General features: G+C 46.0%; 1 protein-coding gene across 2 annotated transcripts in view; it reads right to left on the reverse strand.

Moving 5' to 3' along the window:
- The window catches only part of LETM1 (leucine zipper and EF-hand containing transmembrane protein 1), a 40434-nt gene that overhangs the window by 11037 nt on the left and 4767 nt on the right, over window positions 1–24630 (reverse strand). For both annotated transcript variants that reach the window (XM_077345919.1, XM_077345918.1), the window contains exons 4-11: window positions 18955–19098; window positions 16253–16390; window positions 15240–15443; window positions 14866–14985; window positions 12724–12855; window positions 7997–8176; window positions 6727–6882; window positions 2118–2252 (exon numbers count right to left, since the gene is read on the reverse strand). In XM_077345919.1, the coding sequence (XP_077202034.1) occupies window positions 2118–2252; window positions 6727–6882; window positions 7997–8176; window positions 12724–12855; window positions 14866–14985; window positions 15240–15443; window positions 16253–16390; window positions 18955–19098 (1209 nt within the window). The remainder of the gene's footprint in view (window positions 1–2117; window positions 2253–6726; window positions 6883–7996; window positions 8177–12723; window positions 12856–14865; window positions 14986–15239; window positions 15444–16252; window positions 16391–18954; window positions 19099–24630) is intronic.

Below are 24630 nucleotides of genomic sequence, written 5' to 3' on the forward strand. Positions count from 1 at the left end.
TTGAGCCGGCTGCTGGGATTGAACTCCCAGCCTTATGGGCAAAGCTTTCAGACGGCTGCCTTACCACTCTGCGCCACAAGAGGCTCTACAAACAGGGCAAACAGTAGGTGGTCATTAAAAAAAAAGCAAAAGGAAGGTACCAACCCAACAGAAAACACTGCTAAGGTCAGTAAACAGAAACAAGTTCCAGGAAGAGCGTGAAGGTGGGAGAGGGCATAAAGGGAAGCAGGACAGAATGACAGCAGCAGGGAATATAAAATAGGCAAAAATGTTAAGCACCACAGAAGGAACTGCTTGTGCAGGATGATATTTTGATAATGGAACAGGCCTATATACTTAATGTTTGTGGGATTTTAGGCAATTCAACTGCATTTTTCTTTGTTTATATAACACTGCCCTCTATTTTGACCACTTGCTTGTTTCCTTGTGAATTGGGGTTTTATTGTATTGTAATGTTTTATTCTGTGAACTGCTGCAGGTTCCTAGGAAATGCAGAGGTATATACATTGAAATAATAATAAAAAAAATAAATATTTTGTGCCTCAGGTTATTACACTCTTTTAATTAATATACCTTCAGCACCAGAGCTTTAAAAAAAAAAAAAAAAAAGAACAGTGGTTTTACAGCAGTTGCCACCAAAACACAAGAATCCTAACTGTCACCGTTTCTGCACCGGAGGCTTTGGGCCAGGTTGCAAGCTGGAGTTTGAGCTGGGGCAGGTTGCCCTGTCCCTTCCTGCTGCCACACGGGGGAGCATTTGGCCTGGTGTACCTAGTCCGCCCCAGATTTGTGCTCCCGCACAAGAGCCAGGGCAACAAAGTTCCCAGAGCGGAAACGGTCTGTATGACTCAAGATAGATCTGGGCAGCCATTTTGTGGCTGACTCCGCCTCCCACCACAGCCATTTTACTTCAGCTCTTTTGTGGCTGCACCCACCGCACTGCTCCCTCATTCCAAAGATCCCTACAGGTTCAAAAAACATTGGGAACCACTGGCAAAAAACAATGTTATCAGATGGCATGAGAGATCTAACAAGCCCATTCAATAGGATTAAGGTTTTAAAAAATTGAAGACTGCAAAGAGACATGGTTAGGTTAGCACAAAAAAACAAAACCAGAGTCCAGTGGCACCTTTAAGACCAACAAAGATTTATTCAAGGTGTGAGCTTTTGAGTGCAAGCACTCTTCCACAGACTCTGATTTTGTTTTGTTGTGTCGCTTCAGACCAACACGGCTACCCACTAGGTTAGGTTAAGCAGAAGTAGAAAACAATGCAGGATAACAGAAACAAACAGGCAAGACATACTATAGGCAGTAGGTATTGATTACAGCCCTGGTCCCTTTATAAATGCACCTTCCTGAATCAATGTCCTATTATCTTGATAAAAATGCCCATTATTATTGTTTGTGGAAGGACAGAAATACGATGGAAGCCACACCAGAGACAGCAGGACAGGTTGCTGCTGACCGCACCTTTTGTTCTTCAGGAAGACTTTGCTCGGGTGAGTGACATCAAACTAAGAGCAGTGCTCCTGCAGGCATATGGGACTGCAGCCATTATGGGCTTTGCAGGTGATAATCAGCACACTCACTTGAACCAAGTAACTGACTGGTAATCACTGAGCTGACTACAGGCTGGCTGTGGTGTGTGTGCTCCGCCAAGCTTCAGACTAGTAGCCGAGCTACAGCATTCTGTACCAGCTGGAGTTTTTGATGTCAAGGAAAGAGCCACACTGCATGTCAAGGAAAGAGCCACACTGCATGTCAAGGAAAGAGCCACACGCGCTAACCACAGTATGGATCTGTGTGGCTACATAGGCCCAGCCAAAGTAGGAGAACCAAGTGCCAGGCTAGGGGAAGTGAATAGCATGGAAAAAAATCTACAATGATAATGCATGTGTGATAATCCGCCATTATCTGCATGTGTGATAATCAGCCATTTTCCAATATGAAAATGAGCTGGCCACTTTGCTCTAGGATCTAAACCTAACTCCTGCCTCCCTCTTCCTCCTCCCTTGCAGCTATCCTGGTACAAGTAGTTTTATTCCCTGTAGCAGCTTCTCCTTCGAAGTAAGATGTCAATCTCATAATTTCAAGACGGCTGCCCTCCTCTTCTTACCTCATTATATTCCTGCACATCATCCTTCAGCTCCTCAAGCTCCTCCTTTTCTTTGGTCAGCAGTTTCTTCTGCTCTTGCAATTTTGTGCAAGCGTCGCTCAGCAAGTCGATCTCTTCTTTGGTTATTTCTTCACCCTGCGTAAAAGGAAGCCAGTTTTAACGTCTGTTCCAGAGTGTGGAAGCCTTCTTTCAGAAAATAACAAAAGGAAGTTTTAGGCAGGTATGGCAGATTTTTGGTCCAATGCATTTTTGGTCCAATGCAAGATGCCAATTTATAATTGCACTGAAGGAAATGACCTACACACACACACACACAATACCTCTATTGGCATAAAGCAGGATAGCAAGATAAGCAGAGATAGTCAAAATACATCAGTCTGTTTGAATTTAAACACTGAAGACTTTTATTATTCAGCCATAATAAAAGTGACATCAGCATCCTTATCACTCAATCAAAACTGGCAGATCAGGTCTTTTCAATGATTACTCCATTTGGGTATAAGAGGTATAGCGTACCTTCGCTGAGCAATAAACAAGGCACAATGCACTATTTATTTCTTCTTTAGTTTTTACACCACACTTCCAAGAAACTCAGGGTGGTGCACATCAGTGGTCTGCAACCTTTTTTAGGCTGCGGAGTGGTGGGGGGGGGCGAGCTGGCCGCCGCACATGCACGGCAGTCCATGCGCAAACGCACTTGTGCGGCAGGTCCACACATGTGCCATGCGCATCCACAAACGTGCATGTGTGCATGCGTGAAACTGCCACTCATGCGCGTTTGCTGCGGCGCAGGGCGAAAATGCGCATGTGCGGACATGCCATGCGTGCACGTTTGCATCGGCGGCCGCAGTTTCCTCTCCCCCCCCCCCCCCGCAAAAAGAAGCTTGCCAGGCCGCAAGCGAATCGGCTGCTTTGGCGATTTGCTTGCGGCCTGGGAAGTTTCACTCTGCGGGGGGGGGGGGGGGGGAGCCGCGGCCGGGCACTAGGCTGCGGGCAAGTGGTTGGGGACCACTGGTGTACATGATAGTAAAACAATAGTTTCAAATCAGTTAAAATTAAATAGTTAAAAATCACTGTTTCGATTTCCTATGCCATTATTGCTGAGGAGTGGTCTTATCATCTGTGAATGTTTCCCTGTTGGAAATGTGGTGGTCCTATTTGCACTAGGGTAAGAAAAAACTTTACACTAAAGGAATCTATTTATTTTTTTTAAACTATTATTAGCAGCCTTTCTTCTTTATGGAGTTTAAGGTGGCTTGCAACAGAGGTGAAATGCATAAAAATAAAAACAAATTAAAAATTAAAATTTAGGCCTTCTAATAAATTCAACCAAATGCAGTCCTAAATAAAACTCTGCTCAAATGCCTCAAGACTGAAAGTGAGGGGGCCAGATGCACCTCCCTAGAGAGGATCTAGCCTTCTCTCGTGTACCCACCAGATTTATTGATTTAATTGACAATTGATTTTATACCACCCCTCTGAGCAATTTTCATCTCAGGGCAAGGCACGTGACCAGCATCGAGTACAATAAAATTCATTAACAATTAAGTCAAAGTAATGATTAATGGTTAAAACACCAATTCATCATTTGAGATCCATAGCTCTACAGCAGCCAGCAACTAGATATCAACAGCTTCAGGGCTCCTCCCTAATTACATAGTTTAGGATAGGGGCAAGAAAGGGGCCAGTTAAATGTTATTTGCTGCTCTGGCCCCAACCAGGCCTTGTTGAACTCGGTGAACTCCGACAGGGCCCTAATTTCCTCTGGGAGCTCATTCTACCAGGAGGGTGCCAGGGCCAAGAAGGCTCTTACTTCCTTGGGGCCAGAGACTACCAGGCAGTTGGAATTCACCGGGGGGGGGGGGGGCGTATTCGGAGAGGCGGTACCTTAAATATGCTGGCTCTGGACCACTTATGGCCTTAAATGTCAAAGCCAACACTTTGAATCTGGTTCGGAATTCCACTGGGAGCCAATGCAGCTGGCAAATGAGCTTCTTCGATTGACGGGACAGTCAGGCGGCTGTCTCTCTGTGATAGATGGGAAGAATTGATGGGAGAAGATATTCCTGTAGACACTCTGGGGCCCAAGCCACATAAGGCAGCATCTCACATAGGAAAATATAAAATTATCATTTCTCCTCAAATTGTACATGAGCAGAAACCTGGGCACAAGATGTACACATCTCTTTCCTAGTCCAAGGAAGAGACCTGCATGCTCAAATGAGAAAGGCTACCTTTTGGAAAAGCACCATTACTGTGTACAGCTTTCCATGTCTATCACAGAGCAAGCACATCACAGTTGGCACCCAGGCTGGCAGGATTCAGGAAGCTCAGAAGGCTACCGAAGTGGCATTGCACTTAATTCAGTGCTATTAAACAATGGGTCCAAGGCCATCCCTTTCTGGTGTCAATGTTGCACGGTGTAAGCTGCTAATTCCCCCAAGGAATCTTTGGTATGGACCAAGCACAAAGCCCTCTGCAGAGTTTTCCCACAAGGCCCAGAAGGTGTTGAAGCCACTATGAACAGCGTTTGGCAAAAGCAGTAAAGGAAACTCTTTGCTAGTTGGCTACAGCATCTGCTCTGCAGAAAACCAGCAGCAGCTGCTGTTTTGCAAGAGGGACTCTATGAAGCTACAAAATTCAGGCGGCGGCCTTGAAGAGCAATGGCCGATAAGGACAGAGAATATTTTCAAATAAGAAATGTTTACCAAATATCAAAACCTGAAATATATTTAAAGGAACACCCCATCCAAAGGTTTCATACTTTCATCACAACTTTCAAAGCTAGGGAAGAGGTTTTGAGGCACTCGCCTGAACAGCGGTTCTACAAGGCTTCAATACGGTAACTGCACAAAAGGAAATTATTTTGCACATCATCTAATTTCTCACTTCCGATATAAGCTTAGAAGGGACACTTTGACAGACACAGAACTGGGTTTCTAACAGACACGGAACTTGGTTCCTAACCTTAACACGTAGACACCACTGCCACGTTTTAAACTTGCAGCATGAAAGCAATGAAAATAATTAATAAGTACAAAATTAACATAATGACTTCTACCTAAAACAGGTATTACTAAAACTCAAAGACACTCAAAGACAAAGTACACCTGGGGTGGCCAACTTTGGGGGGCAAGCCAGGTGCAAGGTCATGCAACCGGTTGCCTTAGTGACTTAGTTGCTTAGTGACATCCAGTAGGGAGCTATGGTTGGACTGCTGGCCTAGGATCCGGGGGGTGGGAAGGGGGATACCAAGCTTCAAATCCCTACACTGCTGTGGAAGCGTGCTGGGCGACCTTGAGTCAGTCACATTCATTCTGCCTAACCTACTGCACTGGGTTGTTGGGAGAATCAAATGAAGCCCTGAACAACAATGCAAGTTTCTGTGGGCCCCCAATGGGGAGCAAGAAGGGGATATAAATGAGGTAAACAAATTTAGCCCACTGATCTGAGTACCAGGCACAGCTTGGTGCTGCACGGGCAAGCAGCCCCAGCGCCTGCATCATGCTACCACCATGCACAGCCTCTCGCTGCCTTTGAGTACCCCAAGTTGGCCACCCATGAAGTACTTCACACGACTAAACTATAAAGGGGACAAAAACAACTAGTTTGCTTGCAAAAATTCTTTAAATCAGCTGGGTTGGATTAGAGCAGGATTCAGTGACATTCCCCTGTGCCCTCCCAGGACTTTTGGAGGTGTACGTATTGCATTCAAAAGCAGCAGGGACGTTTGCTCCTGTTGAAACAGGATGTTCTGAAACCAGGATAGTCATAACTAAGATGTGTGCATGTGCGTTGCGTACAGTCAAGTCTCTTTCGAAGGATGTCAACCCAATGAACTAATGTCTTCCCAAATGCCCTGATGCTAGCAGCCATGCTCAGGTCTTGCATACTGAGGGCCGGGGCTTCTTTGATGGAGGAAGGAATAAATAATCTAGATGGTCTCTTTTCAATTTAAGAAGTAGGTATGTGGCATTCTGAAAATATGAGTATCAGGCTCAATTCTTATCAAAGAGGCCCTGTGATCCAGAAAGATGAAAACCAGCGAAATGAGCACACAGAGCCCCTTCAATATCCAGGAGTGAGTGCACTCAAATAAGATTTGAGGAGTTCAGCCCTACTTTGTCTGAAGACGGAGGTTTTCCAAATACCAAAACATCCTATAGGCTAGCCAGCCCATGTTTTTTTCCCTATGAAATTTGACTTCTTTGGGTGGGAGAAAGAAAGATGAGCCAATGATCTCTCCCTCTCCAACACTAAGAGAGCAAATCTTAACACAGGATATGGTTCCAGGTCAGATAAATTCATTTGAAGTAACTTTAAAGGAAAGAAAGGCTCATGTTAAAACATTTTCAATATGAAATGCCTTAGTGCAGCCCGACTGTCATACACAGCCATACAATCCACGTGTTGCCAAAGTCTGCAACAGTGTAACCCACACTTTCCATGAAATGATGCACGTGGTCAATATTAAAACAAAAGTAACTGAGGGTAAATTAAGGAGTGTCATACATGTCAGCATTTGATGAAACGCTCTCAATATTTTACACTGGGACTCACTGGCAGGTTGACACCCATGCTTTTTGCCCTTTGCTCCTCCCAAACTTACCTTGATTCCTTCCAGCACTGGCGCTGTGTCTTTCAATGTTTCCGAATGCAGGGTTAAATCTGCCTTTGCCAGTTCTTCTTCGGCGTCCACAGCTATCTGGCTCTTCTTTGTATGTACAGCTGCAGAATTAAGGTCGATTGCAGACTCCACCTCTTTCTGAAATGAAAAGCATAAAATGCAGGACACCGGTGTTTAATGTGTAATAGATCCTAAGATGTACCTTTGCAAGCCCAAGCACATTTTGAAGAACTGTTTTTATACCCCAAAGGAGTCTCAAAGCACCTTACAATCACTTTCCCTTATCCTCCCGGGGCTTTAAGCTACGGTTTTTCACATTACCTAATGCCTGGTCCTTCTAACTCAGGGGTAGTCAAATGGCGGCCCTCCAGATGTCCATGGACTACAATCCCCATGAGCCCCTGCCAGTGTTCGCTGGCAGGGGCTCATAGGAATTGTAGTCCATGGACATCTGGAGGGCCGCCATTTGACTACCCCTGTTCTAACTAGAGATACCAAGGACTGAACCTGGGGATTTCTGCTTGCGAAGCAGATGCTCGACCGCTTACCTATGGAAAATGATGCAGCAGATGTTGCTCTCAAGTGTTTGTGGGCTGCAGCTGGCCTCAATCCCTGGGACCAAAGGGGTGTGTATGAGAGGGCAGGCCTCTGGCTCTCAACCTGAGAAGGTGCCTAATGCACTTTATTTGCTCCCAGCTGGTGGCAGCACAGGAGGAACTGACAGGCTTAGCCTGTGCCCATCCTTACCCCCTGCTAGCACAACTGTGGCTCTGCTTGTTCCCACAGGAGGCGGTGATGGGCAGCGCACCTGCTTTGAATGGGAAAGTATTCTGAACTGGCAGTATGAAAAGGGGAAGGAGCGCTCTCCCAAGTTGTCCTTTCCTACAGATTGAAAGGCATTGACGAGGAGGAAAGACCAACGGCAGATCTTCAAATGTTCCTTCTGAGCATCAATACAGCGGCCCTTGCCGGCCTTAAAAGTGATTTGGAAAAACAGCTGCGGAATTATGGATCATGGCCATCATGTGTTTATTGCAAGGATCTGTTACCCAGAACTTGCCCATGCCCAGTTTGGAAAACCCCATAATTCACAGGAAGGCAGACAGATTAAAGGCCACTAATTCACACAATTAGCAATTTTTTTTTTTAAGTTATGCCACATCAGTAAAACTGGAGGTGACCTTGGAAAAGCCCTTTTCAAATAAAGAGTGAACAAAACATTGACAAACATTAATGCCTTGGGGGTGCCTACCTGGGCAGCAACCTGAAGGATTTCATTTGCCTTCTCAGCAGCATCGGACAGCCTTTCCAACTCTTTTTCTTGGTTTTCTTTCCTAATAGCTTCTTCCTCCTGGAGGGTCGCTTCCAGTCTGGTTTTGTTGTCAACTTTTTCTCCTTCCACTTCTGCAGCTTTCACTTGAGCTTCTTTGGCCTGACAAATAAAATCCAATCCACTTTTAAGTTTTACATTGTGCTAGAGCAGTGGTCCCCAACCCCAGGTCCGCGGCTGGGTGCCGGGCAGCGAGAGCTTTGGCAGCAGGCCGTGGCTCCCTCTCCCCGCCCCCCCCCCTGCAGCGAGAAGCTCACCAGGCCATGAGCAAATCGGCCACCAAAGCGGCCGATTAGCTTGCGGCCTGGCAAGCTTCTCGCTTGGGGGGGGGGGAGAGTGTGACCGCCAGCATGCCGGCGGCGCAAACGCACACACGCAGCAGTTTAGCGCATGTACAGAGCCACCGTATGCGCGCATTTGCACCCTGCAAGCTCGCATGCACAAATGTCAGGGGCTCCTGGGAATTAAAGTCCCTTGACATCTGGAGGGCCGCAGTTTGACTACCCCTGATCCAGACAGTCAGAGATCAAGGGACCTAGTCTCCAGCCTTACCCAGGGCTAAGCAAGAGACCGACCCCCTGGTTGCACACTCACAAGGTGAGTCCACAAGCTACAGTAGCTGTAGCCAATGAATCATAGAATCATAGCATTGGTAGGTTTCTCCAGGGTCATCTAGTCCAACCCCCTGCACAATGCAGGAACTCACAACTCACAACTACTAGTGAAGTCTGAAGCCTTCCAAATGCAAGAACACGTCAAAATATAATTAAAGTCTTTTGTTGAAAGGATGTGCAGATATATCCAACAAAGACCAGCAAGAAAAAGCTAACCAAACATTTCCAAACAATAATCCAGAAGGAATCCAACAGAGCAAAGTCCCAAAACAACAGGTGTCTGGTCGTATTGACCCACTCTCCTCAAAGGGTCCAAAGGCAAGGCCTGAGGTCAAGGGCCAAAAGGCTAAACCCAAGGATCTTTGCTTTATGCCTCACAGCCAGCACTGGCAAGGTGTAGATGAGCCAATCAAATGTAGGGGTTATCACTAACCACTCGTGTTACTGAACATGTGAGGTAGCCAATCAGGTTTAGTTGCCAATTAGTATCTGGCACCCCGCAGCTCCAACAACTCCAATCAACAAGCTCGTCTAAAGCCGTGTGTTAACTAGATGAAATCTGAAGGCCTGTTTGATCGTGGCCATGAAATGGCTAAGGCTGATGAGACTCCCTCTGAGTCACGTCTGTTGGGCTTTGGAGCTCGAGAGAGCCCCCCACGATCTGCATGCCTGAACCAAAGTCTTAAATATGAACCAGAGTGTATGAAGCAATGAACACTTCCGCAATGAACGAAAATTCCGATTAATCCAGCACTGCCCACCCTACCAGAAGCAGAAGAAGATGGATAATAAGGCAGATGGCTAAACTCAGCAGGAAACGAGATAAGTGAGACAGCACAACGAAATTTTAGAAAGACCGAAGCTCCTGAGATGACACTGCACAGGGAGCTTAAGGGAAATTACTGGATCACTGAATAAAGACACCAAAAAAGGCTCCTATTACTGTTTAGAAGATCCTTCAGCAACATGACCGTTACTTAAACAGAGAGGAAGGAAAGGGGGGAAATGCAGGCGGAAGAAATTGGCATAAGACCTAACACACGGGTAGTTAAACTACGGCCCTCCAGATGTCCATGGACTTCAATTCCCAGGAGCCCCTGCCAGCGTTTGCCGGCAGGGGCTCCTGGGAATTATAGTCCATGGACATTTGGAGGGCCGCAGTTTGACTATCCCTGACCTAACGGCTGCAAAACTATGCAGTGTGTTGAACTGCAATAGCACTTCACAAGTGCAAGGATCAGTGTCCAGAAGCTACAGCTGTGGTTGCATCGGGGAACAATGAGGTAGCATTACCTGGAAATGGGGACTTGGCTAGTCAAGGGCAAGGAAGGAAGGCAGACAGAGAAGCAATGAAAGAAGGTTAGCTCAAAAACTTGAAATATGGTTAACAAACTGAAAAGAATAAAAGCTTATACCCAGAATTAAATTCTGCTGGTCTTAAAGGAGCCGCTGGACTCAAACTTTATATTTATACACCGCCCTCCCCGAAGGCTCGGGGTGGTTCAAATAGAACAGAATAGAAACAATACAGATAATCTAGATTAACAATAATGAAGTGAAACAACAAGCAACATGGAACATAGAAAAATGTGGGAAACATTAAAATAACTCATACTGACAGCCCAGTGGGTTGGGCGGAATGATGGTGGGTGCCACAGGAGGGGGCTCAGGAGGAAGGCCCTTGGGAAATGATGGTATAGGTCGACCTCAACCAAATGCCTGGCGGAGGAGCTCCCTTTTGCAGGCCCTGCGGAACTGTTCAAGTGCCATCAGGGCCCTGATCTTCCCGTTCCACCAGGTAGGGGCCAGGATGGAGAAAGCTGGTTGAGGCCAAACGAGCTTCCCTGGGGCCAGGGATGACCAGGAAGTTGGAAGTGCTAGAGCAAAAGGCTCTTTGGGGGGTGTAAACAAGAGAGGCGATCCCTCAGGTACACTGGGGCTGTACATCCAGACTATATATGTCTCGACCACACAGGGATCAGTTAGAACAAGGCCTGACAAGCGTCAGCAGTTGATTGGGTGAAGCTTTTTTGAATGAGTACATAAGCCTGGGCCACAAGGGGAGAGCGGTATATAAATATAAGAAATATACAAAAGAAATTTAAAAAATAACAATAAAGAGTGGAGAAAGAGCCCCAGGCAGGCTGATGCAGGGGTAGTCAACCTGTGGTCCTCCAGATGTTCATGGACTACAATTCCCATGAGCTCCTGCCAGCAAATGCTAGCAGGGGCTCATTGGAATTGTAGTCTATGGACATCTGGAGGACAGGTTGACTACCTCTGGTCTACAGAATGAAGAAAAGCAGCTCCAGGCAAGCAGTATGCACTACAAAATGAAGAAGCAAGGAAGACTACAAGCTGAGAGCTTCAGACTAGGGTGAACAAGAAGCTAAAGGCAAGGAGGATTCCTGGTCAAAGAAAAGACAGGATCATCTAGGCTACAAATCAGAACATCTCCCTCCATATAGCAGAAAGGGACTAAAGCATTGCCTAGCGGTAGAAGCACAGTGAGAAAGAATTATCAGATCATCATAGTGAGGGAGAAAGATTTCTTTGTCACGCTGTGCTTATTTTTATAAACCTCTATCATATCCCTTCCTTAGTCATCCCTTTTCTAAACTGAAAGATCCCAGACTCTTCAGCCGGTACTCATAGGGAAGTCCAGTTCTTTGGTCAAGTTCCCCCGTCTGGAGAAATTCCCTAGTCCAAGAAACAGAATACAAAGGTGTTCCAATATTCCAGTGGGGTCTCGGTTGCATATTTAGTGATCAACCTGCCTGAGTGTTTTCCCTTGGACATATACATACTGTTCAAAACCTAATGTCCCACACCCATTGCTAACTTTCTTGCTCATTTAAAAAAAAAGTAAACCAACTTGCTCTTACTGGCTTACCTTGTGATTGACCCAGATTTTTGGATCATTTATACCAGGCTTTCTCAACCAGGGTTTTGTAAAACCCTCAGGTTTCTTGACAGCCTTGGAAGAGTTTCCTGAATGGGTCGGAGTTGATTAAATTTTTTTTTTAATTGTGAAACATTTATCAGGTAAAATGACCATATATGGTCATGTCAACTTCCCTCCCTTCCCAAAATGGCCAATGACGGGCCTGGAGGGGGGGAAGGGGAGGGGCCCTGGTTGGGTATCTCCACAGATCTGCTTCCCAACCATATTCTGCACACTCACACCACTTCTGGGGTTTCTCAAAGCCTGAAGAATGTTTCTGGGGTTTCTCAAGGGTAAAAAGGTTGAGAAAGGCTCATTAATACGTAGGCCTAGATTCCACCCTCTCAAACCTTTCAGAAGCCTTGCTGAGAATCCTTGTGCAGCAGGGTATGTGGGAAACCGTGGCAGGAATAATCCTTTGGGGCAGTGCCTTAAGTTCAGTCCTGCTGTCAGTTCCCCAGCATCTAAACCCCGCGATACCACACAGCCACCTTCCATCTCGGCTCCCATCTGTCTCCTCCAAGGCCTTCCACTTCGATGATCTCGGAAGAGGAAGAAAACTTTCTCCAGCCACTTTTTCCTATACCTCGTACAACCGTGTAGACCTCCATCAGGCTATCCTCGCTGCCCTTTTTCCTAAGCTTGAAAAAAGCCATGTCGATGCAGAGGTACTCCTGCCTCTGATCCTTTCGGTTGCCTTTTCCTATGATAGCCCTTCTCAGATGTGACAGCTAGAACTGCACGCAAGGTTCCCAACGTGGCCACACCAAGGAGTGGTAAAAAGACCTTGCTATAACCAGCAGTTTATTCTCAGCCCCTTTCCTAATGACCCCCAGAATGGATTCCCCCTTTTGACTGGTCACTGCAACACTGCCGGCAGCAGCAGAAAAGAGTCCAGCGGCACCTTACAGGCTATTTGTGGCAGAGTATGAACTCTCATGACCCACAAAAGCTCCTCCCCTGCCACAAATTGTGTTAGTCTTTAAGGTCCTACTGGACTCCGGCTCTTTTCTGCTCTTCAAGATGGATGGTATCATTTAGAGGTATATTTTTACAGAGGGTGGTGCTGATTATATACAAGCAAGACATACCACACTTTCAGGTAGTGTTTGCAGAGTTGTTTTAAGTTGGTCTTCTGGTGAAAGCGTATCTGGAAGATACATAGCTCTGGATAAGATAAGCAGCGAAGTTGGGATTTCCTGGTTCAGGTGCAAGTCCAGCCACTGCAATTAAGACACAAACATTAGCATGGGTACAGCGGGGCTCCTGACCCTTTATCCCCCTACCGGCTCAGCACAGACAGCACAGACAGCTAAATGGCTTTATCAACTAGTACTGCGTATCAAAGAAAAACGGCCACTGCTGCTTCCCACCACCATTGCTACAGGCTTGTATTTTGAAGAAGAAGAGTTGGTTCTTACATGCAGCTTTTCTCTACCCGAAGGAGGCTCAAAGCGGCTTACCCTGTGAGGTGGGTGAGGCTGAGAGAGCCCTGATATTACTGCTCGGTCAGAACAGCTTTACCAGTGCTGTGGTGAGCCCAAGGTCACCCAGCTGGCTGCATGTGGGGGAGTGCAGAATCAAACCCGGCATGCCAGATTAGAAGTCCGCACTCCTAACCATTACACCAAACTGGCTCTCTTCTTGGGCATAACTCAGCAAGGGGACTCCTTATGGCTTTTCATGTCATGCTTTCATGTATGGACGAAAATTTCTGTTTCTTACAAATGGGATAAAAATTTGTTTTGGAGTGTGACTATAATACGACTTATCTGTATTTTTACAATTTTGTATTAACCTGATAACTTTTCCAAAAATGGTTTTCTTTCAATACAATCTTACTGTTACTTGGGTATATTAGAATTGTATACACTTCTCATTGTTTCTCATCCTCATTGTATCATCTTGTGCTGGTCTATGACCATAATAAAACTAACTGAACTGAACGCATGGTAAAGAAATTTTCTTTATTAAAAAATGGACTCATTTTCTCTTTTCAGGACTTTAGAAATAGTTAGAAAGCCAAATCTAAAACATATGTCATCTAAATTGTTCATTTATTAACACTGATGATTTCTTTACTGCACAGAGGTCACCATGGGGTGCCTTTTGTAATTTTGCTTATTAACTAATAGGCAACTTCTATCCTGGAGAGATGGCACCTTCCAGCCAGGGGATATACTACAGACCTGGGACAGAAAGGACTCATCTGACCAATCCATGTCCTATGAGTGGAATCCTTCTGACCTTGGCTACACAGTTACATAAAGCTGCTTTACGTTATCAGATCTTTTGTTCATAAAGGTCAGTATTGTCAACTCTGACTGGCAGCCACACTCCGGAGTCACGTGAAGTAGTCATTCATATTATCTACTTCTGGGTCCCTTACCCACCCTGAGCCAACCAGGAAGGGCGGGCTAGAAAAATAACGTAGTTGTTGCTTTTGTTATTATTGTTCTGATATTAATAAACTGGAGATGCTGAGGATTGAATTGAGGACCTTATCTATTTATTTTTATTTTGAGATTTATAATCCGCCCTGTCTTAGAAAACCCGGTTCAATCCTTCTGCATGCCAAGCAGATCCTTTACCACTGAGCCACTGCCCCTCCATCTCCGATATTATAGAATGGTGCGGTTGCAAAAATATTTTATGCTCTTGTCTCTGTTTTTCCCTGCTTCAAAGCTCAAGAGCTCTTCCAGACATGATCTCCCTCCTGGAAGGCAGGGTGGCCTCCAGGAGTAAGCCGGTGGGGGATCCAGCCCACAATAAATTAATTTTACGACTATCTTCTCATTAGTGTGTCAGCCTTTAGGTTTCTTCTCCTTAACCCTAAACCACAGTAGAGAAATGCAAGCTATCTTTACTTCAATTTGCAAAGGTATTATTCCAATAAGAATAATTGCCACATACAAATCTGAAGTGATTTCAACAACATCCCAGGATGACGTTTCATTCCCTGTCCCCTAATCAAACATATCAGTTCAAGAAGTTGTTGCTAGTGAGACATTAGATTGATATGGGCAACGGGAGTCCTTCTGATTTCTATTTCTCTGCAAAACTCCCACCACCGATCAACGGCATTCGTTCCTGAAAACAACCAGCAAATTCCATTTCTCCACAGTGTTCCCGCTAATTTCTGATTAGTTCTTTAGAATGAAATGTCCTAAAAGGTGCAGGATCAATTGCTCTGTGAAACCAAAACACGAACATCACCCATGGCTCATCGTCACCTGCTTAAGCTGCTCCTTCAAACGTTCTTCGGTCACACCAAGGGCTCTCATTCCTCTGGCGCGGCATGCAGCTTGGAGTTCTTTAACCGTCAGGGTGTCCACTCCCTCTTCAGAAATCAGCTGTACGGGACACAAGAGCAACACTTGGGCTGAGAGGGATGAAGAAAGAGCATCGCCCTTAGTTGAACAACACTCCAGACAGTCAGTTTTGGAAGGGTCTCTGGTTCTTAATGGGGACAGAAATCCTACTGCTGTAGTCATTTTCACAATCACTCCTTTAACGCAGGACTCCCAGGTTAGTGAAACTCCCTGTCCCAAAGAAGCAGTCAGAGGAGCCACACAATTAACACCCTTGCTCCAAAAAAACACCTTACTTTATCATCCGCTTTTATAGATCTCAACTTCATCGTCAGCTGGAAGCGCAGAAAGTTGTTTGTCCCGATGGACTGCAGCTCTAGCAGTTTGCAAAGCGCCACCAACTGGGGTCTCGTGAGATTGTCAAGGGTTAGTTCATCTTCAAACAGTTTAGAGAACCGTAAAATTTCTTCATTGCTTGGTCTTTCGCCCGTCTCTCTGATCTGCAAGAAGAAAACGTGTGCAGTTAGGACTAGGTTTTCATGACTATTTACTTAAATATTGAGAAACGCTGTGCAATTCTTAACACCTAGGGCCAGCCACAATCCTGATTTCAATGCTTTTGCCATCTGGGAACACTGCAGAGGCATGAGAAGATCCACATATATTTTATGTGGGGAAAAGTACCACCACCCAGGAAGTAGAAGAATTCTACTGGCATCACTGAAGGCCTAGAACAGGCTTTCTCAACCAGGGTGGTGTTAATTAATTAATATATATATATTTTTAATTATCATGATATGACCTTATATCACGCTTTCTCAGCAAGCGTTTCAGGAAATCTTGGGGTTTCTTGATGGCCCTGGGAGAGTTTCCTTAATGGGTGGGAGTTAATTTTTTATATATGTTTAAACTTCAATAAGTTTAAAGGTAAAGGTAAAGGTATCCCCTGTGCAAGCACAGAGTCATGTCTGACCCTTGGGGTGACGCCCTCTAGCGTTTTCATGGCAGACTCAATACGGGGTGGTTTGCCAGTGCCGTCCCCAGTCAATAAGTTTAAACATATATAAAAAAACGGTCACCTGGACACACATACCCCACAATGGCCAATGATGGGCCTGGAGGGGTGTGAAGGGGAGGGACCCTGGGTGGGCATGTCCACACCTCTGCTTCCCAACCATATTCTGCATGATCACGCCAACTTCTGGAATTTCTCGCAGCCTGAAGAATGTTTCAGGGGTTTCTCAACCGTAAAAATTGGAGAAAGGCTGCCCCAGAACTTTATAAGACACACACACACACAAGATTTTACCTTTTGAAAGAAGGTTGAGAAGTCTTTAGTGACATTTCCTTTAGCGGCTTTATTTTTTAAAGCCATCTCTTCAATAGTATCCTGAAGAAATTTAGCCAGTTCGAGCTTCACTCGTAATTCCTTCTTCAGTCTCTCTTCCTAAATAAGGAAAATGATACTTTTTAACCCCCAAAAAAGGGAAACCAGGACACTGCTACAACCCTTACAAGCTTCCCTGAGGACTTGTACCAGAACTCATTGTTCCAGGAGTATCTTATTAACGCTGCAGCATTCAAGAGAGCAGCCAGCAGGCAGAGACTGCCCCAGGGCCAGCTACGAGTTTAACGGGAAGAAAGAGCTTAGAGCAGTGGTTCTCAACTGGGGGTCGGAACCCCTTTGGGGGTCGAATGACTCTTTCACATGGGTTGTGGCAGAGCGAGCAGCTTGGCCGGGGGAGGGGAGGGGCACCGCCACTGTTGCCACTCCTCCTGACGGCACCTGCCAATCTATATACAATATATACAATTTATATACAATCCTGAACAATGGCTCTTTACACAATTGGTCAATTTCAATTTAATTCCTGTGAGAGAGCACTTGCATAATTCGGGGTCACCACAACATGAAGAACTGTATTAAAGGGTCGCGGCATTAGGAAGGTTGAGAACGGCTGGCTTAGAGGCGGTGGTCAGGGCAGCCTGGAAATGTGAACATTCGCCACAATGACTAAACAGAACCTCTGTATTCAAAGGCCTCTGACGAGGAGCAACACCCTAGAACCTCTGGCCTCCCTGATATACTTTTGTGGGCCTTATGGGGGGGGGCTGTGGCTGGCACATCTGTGAAAAAGAATGCTGGAGTAGATGGCCTGATCCAGCACAGCTGCTTGTTATGTTCTTAAGCTTTGAAAGCTTACAATTAAACCCACCAAATAAAGGGGGAAAGGGACTATTAGGAAGTCTCTCTCTCCCTCCTAACAACACAAAGGAACAAGTGGCAGCATGCATTCTTCCAAATGGCTCTATCTCAGGGGTAGTCAAACTGCGGCCCTCCAGATGTCCATGGACTACAATTCCCATGAGCCCCTGCCAGCATCTGCTCATGGGAATTGTAGTTCATGGACATCTGGATGGCCTTAGTTTGACTACCCCTGCTCTATCTTGTTATCTCAGGACCCCACCGCACACTATGTTTTGTAATGAACTCTACCTTTTCCTGCTGAACAATATGACTTACGATAAGCAATAGACACAGAGACAGTAATGCACACAAGCTGCTTTCCCCCCCAATGTCCATGTAAGGTATCATTGACAGCAATTATAGAACAAAGTACAGATTCAATTTGGAAAAGCTCATTAGTATAATATTTATGCCATTAACTGCTTCACTACCCCAACGGGTCTTCTTGACCAAAGAAGAATGGGAAGAATGAAATGCGCTAAAGTAAAAAAGCTGGGGTGGGCCTTTATGTGTTATGAATTTATTATGAACAACATTTTTTTTTCCAGAGCATCCTATCTGTATTAGCAAGATGTCTTGGCTCTACAGGAAGACAATAAGTTTCTAAATAGCGAATGAAATAATTTTCAGGCCCACATCACTCACACTGTAACTCTGTGTTTAATCCTGATTTTAAAAGCATGATTTAAGTCACACCCGTTCTGAATCGTGTCCTCTGTATTTCAGGTTCTCCCGATGGTTTTCAGATTAAATGTTGACATTAGGGATATTAAATAGGGTGATTTTCTTTTCAACTAAACACTTCACAAAGGATTTGGGCAAAACTGAAAGGGTGCAAAGGAGAGAGACGAGGATGATCTCAGCCTGAGGATCAACCCTTATGAGGAAAGGCTGAGGGCCTTGGGAATGTTCGGCCTGGAGAAGAGGAGGTAGAGAGGGGACGTTAATGCTCTCTTGAAGTAATTGAAAGGTTGTCACTAGGGAGAGAGCAAGGAGTGGTTCCTGTTGGCAGCAGGGGGGAGGACCTGCTGGCAGTAATGAGTTTAAGCTATGTGTACAATGGCATCATCTAGATATCAGGGGGGAAATTTCCATAGCAGTGGAATCAGCTGCCTAAGAAAGTGGTGATCTCCACCTCACCAGTGGTCTTTAAGCAGCAGTTGGACTTATCATAGATGCTTTTGACTGATCCTGCACTGAGCAGGGGTTTGGACTAGATGGCCTGTGTGGCCCTTTCCAGCACTCTGGTTCGAAGTATTTTTAATGAGCTTATTTTAAAATACACATATTTCAGTACACTATAAACAAGTCAGAACACTGCTTAACAGATGCCTTAAAGTTTGTGCCAAAGTGACCTTAAATGGTGGACTGTCTTCTCCGTCCATTTCTCCAGGATCAGGATCATAAATTCAATTGGCTTTAGTGTACTTGCATTAAGAAGTCCAGTTTATGTTTCCAACCTTTATTTTAATACTGTATCTTTAAAAATAAAAATCCCCATCATAAAAACCTTTAAATATATTCTATATCAATATCAACACTATGTCAAACATCCTCATTTATTTTTAACAGAGAGTTCTTAAAATTGTATCTGGCCAATAAATCATAACTACCAAGATATTCACTCATAATTCAAGTAACAGGCACCATCAAAGAAATTTAAATTCGATTTTTTATCAGAATGTTGTCCAATTCACTCTTCTGAAGCGAATTAGAAAATGAATGAAGAATTCACCCCAAATAATACCCCACATTTTAATTACCTTCTTAGACTTTGTCTCAAAAGTTGAAGGAAGCATATTAGGGAACAGCTTTAAGGCTACTGGAAGCAGGAACTCCATGAATGGAACAACGAGAAAGACTAGGAAAGGGACCAGTCGAAAGAGGTCAGCGCATATCCGGAGGAACTGCAAACAAGGGAGTGAATAGATTAATACGCATAAGAAGGTCACCATTATTTAATACAACGGATGGTTCTCAACACTCTCTCATGTTACCAAACTCCAGAAGCCAATGCTTTCTGATAGGTCCACCACATACGATACAATGATGCATTTACATTTTGACATTTCCAATGTTTATCATTGTAACTTTGATTAATTCTTGCAATATCTTGAGGGATAATATACCATCTAAAGAACATTTTGTACAAATTTTCTTTCAACGTTTAACATTCATAGACTCATACAGCTGGAAGGGACCTCATAGGTCATCTAGCCCAACCCCCTGCACTATGCAGGACACTCACATCCCAATCGCTCATCTACTGTAACATGCCACCCCTTTGCCTTCACAGAATCAGCCTCTCCGTCAGATGGCTATCTAGACTCTGTTTTAAAATTTCCAAAGATGGAGAACCCACCACCTCCCGAGGAAGCCTGTTCCACTGAGAAACCACTCTAACTGTCAGGAACTTCTTCCGGATGTTTAGATGGAATTTCTTTTGAATTAATTTCATCCCATTTGTTCTGGTCTGTCCCTCTGGGGCAAGAGAAAATGAATCTGCTCCATCCTCCATATGGCACCCTTTTAAATACTTGAAGATGGTTATCAGATCCCCTCTCAGTTGTCTCCTCTCTAGGCTAAACAGACCAAGCTCCCACAACCTTTCTTCATACGTCTTGGTCTTCAATAAGTTTCAACTCATTCACCCACAATCCCTTGCATTGGTCTAAACTTATGCTCTCTCCAATATTCTAAGCTCATATCATCCAGTATTTTATTTGCTGGCTGAGGCTCATCACATGTGGTAGTGACTGAAGTACAGAGAGGCAATTACTGTCATATTAACTTAACTGTACTGAGAGGGTGGCAGGAAGCCGCAGAACAGTGGATGTCTGCCCCAGCCCTATTCGTGGCCCAGTGGAATGGACAGCTGGGCTGTTTCTGGTGTTGGGGGGTGGGAGGGGGAATAGAGTATGATGTCATATCTCGTGGGAGTGTCTGGGTAATGTTACTTCCAGTAACATGTGACTTCCTGGGGCATGGCATGGAGGTGTGGCCTGCTGACATCACTTCCAGGGTTTCTTGAAGTCTGAAGGATGATTCAGGGGTTTCTCAAAGGTAAAAAGGATGAGAAGGGCTGTCACAGGCCCTCATAACTATCCTATAAGATGTTCTTGAAGCTTCATCATGAGTCTTCCTCTAACCGTGCTCTAGCCATTTCAGCTCCCGCTTCTTCTCACATAGACCCCTTGTATACCAGGGTGCTCACTTGAGAAGCCAGCTAGGTCAGCCATCAACCAACTCCTCCAATGAGTTGCTGGGAGGCATAGGGCCCCACAGAGCATTCAGGATGGTGCCTGGAGAAGACAGCGACCTCAGTTGGGTCCAATGTCATAGAGCCCACCCTCCAAATCACCAATTTTCTCCAGGGAATATGATCTCTATAGTCTGGAGAGGAGCTGTAATTCCAGGAGATTCCCCAGGTCTGTCCTGATTGTACCTCATTTTTGTAGCAGGGAGGTGCTCTGCCCTGCCTCCCTTCCTATTCCAAGGATCAGGCTTGCAAGACACCTGCTCCTCAATTCAATGACCGCCCAGGTATCAAAAGGTCAGTACTTCTAAATCTCTCTGGTACAGTTTCATCCCACGCTCCTTCCGACTTAGTGCTGAGAAGAGGATGTTTCCATCAATGGCAGGGATTCAAATAATTAGGTTATGGCTATCCTTCTTTAATACGCTGACCTGGATGGCCCAAGCCAGTCCGATCTCCTCAGATCCCGGAAACTGAGCAGGGTCAGCCCAGGTTAGTAGCTTGGCGGGAGACCACCCAGGAAGCCACACAGAGGCAGGCCACGAAAAACCACCTCTTGGAAACCTCAGGGGCACTGTGAATGGGTGACACTTTGCACCACCACCCTCTGTCTTTAATAGCTCTGTAAAGCAGGGGTAGTTAACCTGTGGTCCTCCAGATGTTCATGGACTGCAATTCCCACGAGCCCCTGCCAGCAAGCACTGGCAGGGGCTCATGGGAATTGTAGTCCATGGACATCTGGAGGACCACAGGTTGACTACCCCTGCTGTAAAGAACAGGGATGTAACATTTTTGGAAAACTCTAAAGCCAGGAGAAAACCCAGAAATGTTTGGAGAAAACTGAGTTGTTTGCAATACTTAGCACCTTATGAAACCTAAACGAATTGTACTGCTATGATATAAAATGCACATTTATAACTTACTTAGCATATGAAATCGCAATATTTGACATATTTATGGGATTTAAAAGTTATAAATTATTTATTATTATATTTATATTTTATATTTTATTTATATACCACCCTCCCCTAAGGCTCAGGGCAGTTTACATAAAACAGGCAACAATGCAGGTAACTCAACAGTTGTAACAATAATACAATAGAATGGTAGAGCAATGGAGAAAACATTAACAACTGTCACATACTGACGGCCCTGTGGTTTCCATAGGAGGGAGGCTTGGCGGTCTTGCAGAATTGTTATATATCTGTTAGAGCCCTCCTCTGGAAGCACATTCCACCAAGTGGGGGCCAGGATGGAGAAAGTGGGCTTCCTTGGGGCCAGGGATCACTAAGTAGTTGGAGATAGCGGAGCATAAGGCTCTTTGAGGGGTGTAGGCAGAAATGTGAGCCCTCAGGTACACTGGGTCCAGACAGAGTATGGCCTTAGTTTTGTACAAGCTGTTTTTCTCTAATCCCCCCCATTATTTCCCAGGCCTCCATATCTCTAGGAGAGAAGGGAATTTCAGCAAGTACAAACAGTTATTCAGGCATGTATGAATACAGCTGTGTCTCCGGGTTACCCTGTCCCACATTAGACATAATACAAGGATAGGTAGGGAATAATTGGACAGGTTCCAATTATTCCCAACGGGAAGGACTCAGGTGGTTGCTGTAGGACAGAATTGGGTTGCTAAGCCTTTGAACCCAAAGTTGGGTTGCTTAGCCTCTAAATGTGGGTCACAGTCGTGCTTGGTGGAATATGCAAGTCCTGCGGTGTACAGGAAAAGAGTACCCTGCAGAGGGCATCAAAGATGTGTATCTTGCATGGTTGAAATGGAAGCTTCCTGATGATTGGAGGAGGAGCGTGTCTCGTGGCTTAAGTGCCACTCAGCACTTAACACCCACTCAGGGCAGCTGTCCTGCCCCTGAGTGCCTCCTCCTCCAACTGGCTTGCCTGTCTATCCAGCGTCCAGCCAATCGCCTCATCCCAGACCACCCCTTCCTCCTTCCACTTCCCTCTGAGGCTGCACATCCCTGCTGTGTGAGAGCTGCCCCTGCCGGTGAGTTTCCTAACAACTGCCTGCAGCCTTTCCAGATCCTGGGGGAAGGGGGAGGCCGTCTGCAGAATTCTTCCACCCCACCACCCCCAATCTAGCACCTGTTGTATTCCTGAATGCAACAGGCCTGGCCCCTATTTAGGACTAAAGTTTGTCCTACACCAAATGCCTTAAAAAGATATACAAACATGCATTATTCTTGTCCCCCCCCCCGCTCTAATCGGACCCAACCCATGTTATTGTGTCTATGAATCTTTGCTCTTATGTTCAGACTAGCAATAAAGCCCATTGCAACCAGGAATGCAATGGGCGCTAGGACCCAGGGGACACCAGGAGGTGCTTTTTTTTTCTGCTGCGTGGAGCTGTGAAAGGCTCCTACAGGGTTTTTTTTTTTCTGCTGCTTGGAGCTGGGAAAGGCTCCTACAGGGTTTTGTTTTCTGCTGCTTGGAGCTGGGAAAGGCTCCTTCAGGGTTTTGTTTTCTGCTGCTTGGATCTGCGAAAGGCTCCTACAGGGTTTTTTTTTCTGCTGCTTGGAGCTGTGAAAGGCTCCTGCAGGGTTTTTTTTTTCTGCTAGCTCTCGTGGGCTTGGAGCTCCTACAGGGTTTTGTTTTCTGCTGCTTGGAGCTGGGAAAGGCTCCTTCAGGGTTTTGTTTTCTGCTGCTTGGATCTGCGAAAGGCTCCTACAGGGTTTTTTTTTCTGCTGCTTGGAGCTGTGAAAGGCTCCTGCAGGGTTTTTTTTTTCTGCTAGCTCTCGTGGGCTTGGAGCTCCTACAGGGGTTTTTTTTCCTGCTGCTTGGAGCTGGGAAAGGCTCCTTCAGGGTTTTGTTTTCTGCTGCTTGGATCTGCGAAAGGCTCCTACAGGGTTTTTTTTTCTGCTGCTTGGATCTGCGAAAGGCTCCTACAGGGTTTTTTTTTCTGCTGCTTGGAGCTGGGAAAGGCTCCTTCAGGGTTTTGTTTTCTGCTGCTTGGATCTGCGAAAGGCTCCTACAGGGTTTTTTTTTCTGCTGCTTGGAGCTGTGAAAGGCTCCTGCAGGGTTTTTTTTCTGCTGCTTGGAGCTGTGAAAGGCTCCTGCAGGGTTTTTTTTTTCTGCTAGCTCTCGTGGGCTTGGAGCTCCTACAGGGGTTTTTTTTCCTGCTGCTTGGAGCTGGGAAAGGCTCCTTCAGGGTTTTGTTTTCTGCTGCTTGGATCTGCGAAAGGCTCCTACAGGGTTTTTTTTTCTGCTGCTTGGATCTGCGAAAGGCTCCTACAGGGTTTTTTTTTCTGCTGCTTGGAGCTGTGAAAGGCTCCTGCAGGGTTTTTTTTTTCTGCTAGCCGGCTAGCGTGCCGGCTTGGAGCTCCTACAGGGGTTTTTTTTCCTGCTGCTTGGAGCTGGGAAAGGCTCCTTCAGGGTTTTGTTTTCTGCTGCTTGGATCTGCGAAAGGCTCCTACAGGGTTTTTTTTTCTGCTGCTTGGAGCTGTGAAAGGCTCCTGCAGGGTTTTTTTTTTCTGCTAGCTCTCGTGGGCGTGCCGGCTTGGAGCTCCTACAGGGTTTTTTTTTCCTGCTGCTTGGAGCTGGGAAAGGCTCCTTCAGGGTTTTGTTTTCTGCTGCTTGGATCTGCGAAAGGCTCCTACAGGGTTTTTTTTTCTGCTGCGTGGAGCTGCGAAAGGCTCCTACAGGGTTTTTTTTTCTGCTGCCTCTCGTGGGCGTGCCGGCTTGGAGCTCCTACAGGGGTTTTTTTTTCTGCTGCTTGGAGCTGCGAAAGGCTCCTACAGGGTTAATTTTTTTCTGCTGCCTCTCGTCGGCGCGGCGGCTTGGAGCTCCTACAGGGGTTTTTTTTTCTGCTGCCTCTCGTCGCGCTAGCGGCGAAAGGCTCCTCCGGGGGTGTTTCTTTTTTTTCTGCAGCTTCTCGGCGGCTGGAGTCTTGTGTTGTGTTTGCGGTGGGGGCTTCCTTGGGGCCGGCCTGACGCGGTGAGAGACGCTTCGCGCCTCTCACCACGTCAGGCCGGGAGCAACTGCGAGCCGCGCTGAGCGCGGCTCGCAGTTGCTGGGGCTGGGAATCGGAGGGACCAATCGGCAGGCGCTTCGCGCCTGCCGTTTGGTCCCTCCGGTTGTCTGTCATGAGGAAGGGTCCAATCCGGACCCTTCCTCATCCCGGACACATCCCGCCCCAGAACCCCTTACTGTTTTATTTAGTCCGTGGTGCCCG

This window comes from Paroedura picta, chromosome 7 (assembly GCF_049243985.1).
Source record: "Paroedura picta isolate Pp20150507F chromosome 7, Ppicta_v3.0, whole genome shotgun sequence".
NCBI lineage: Eukaryota > Metazoa > Chordata > Lepidosauria > Squamata > Gekkonidae > Paroedura > Paroedura picta.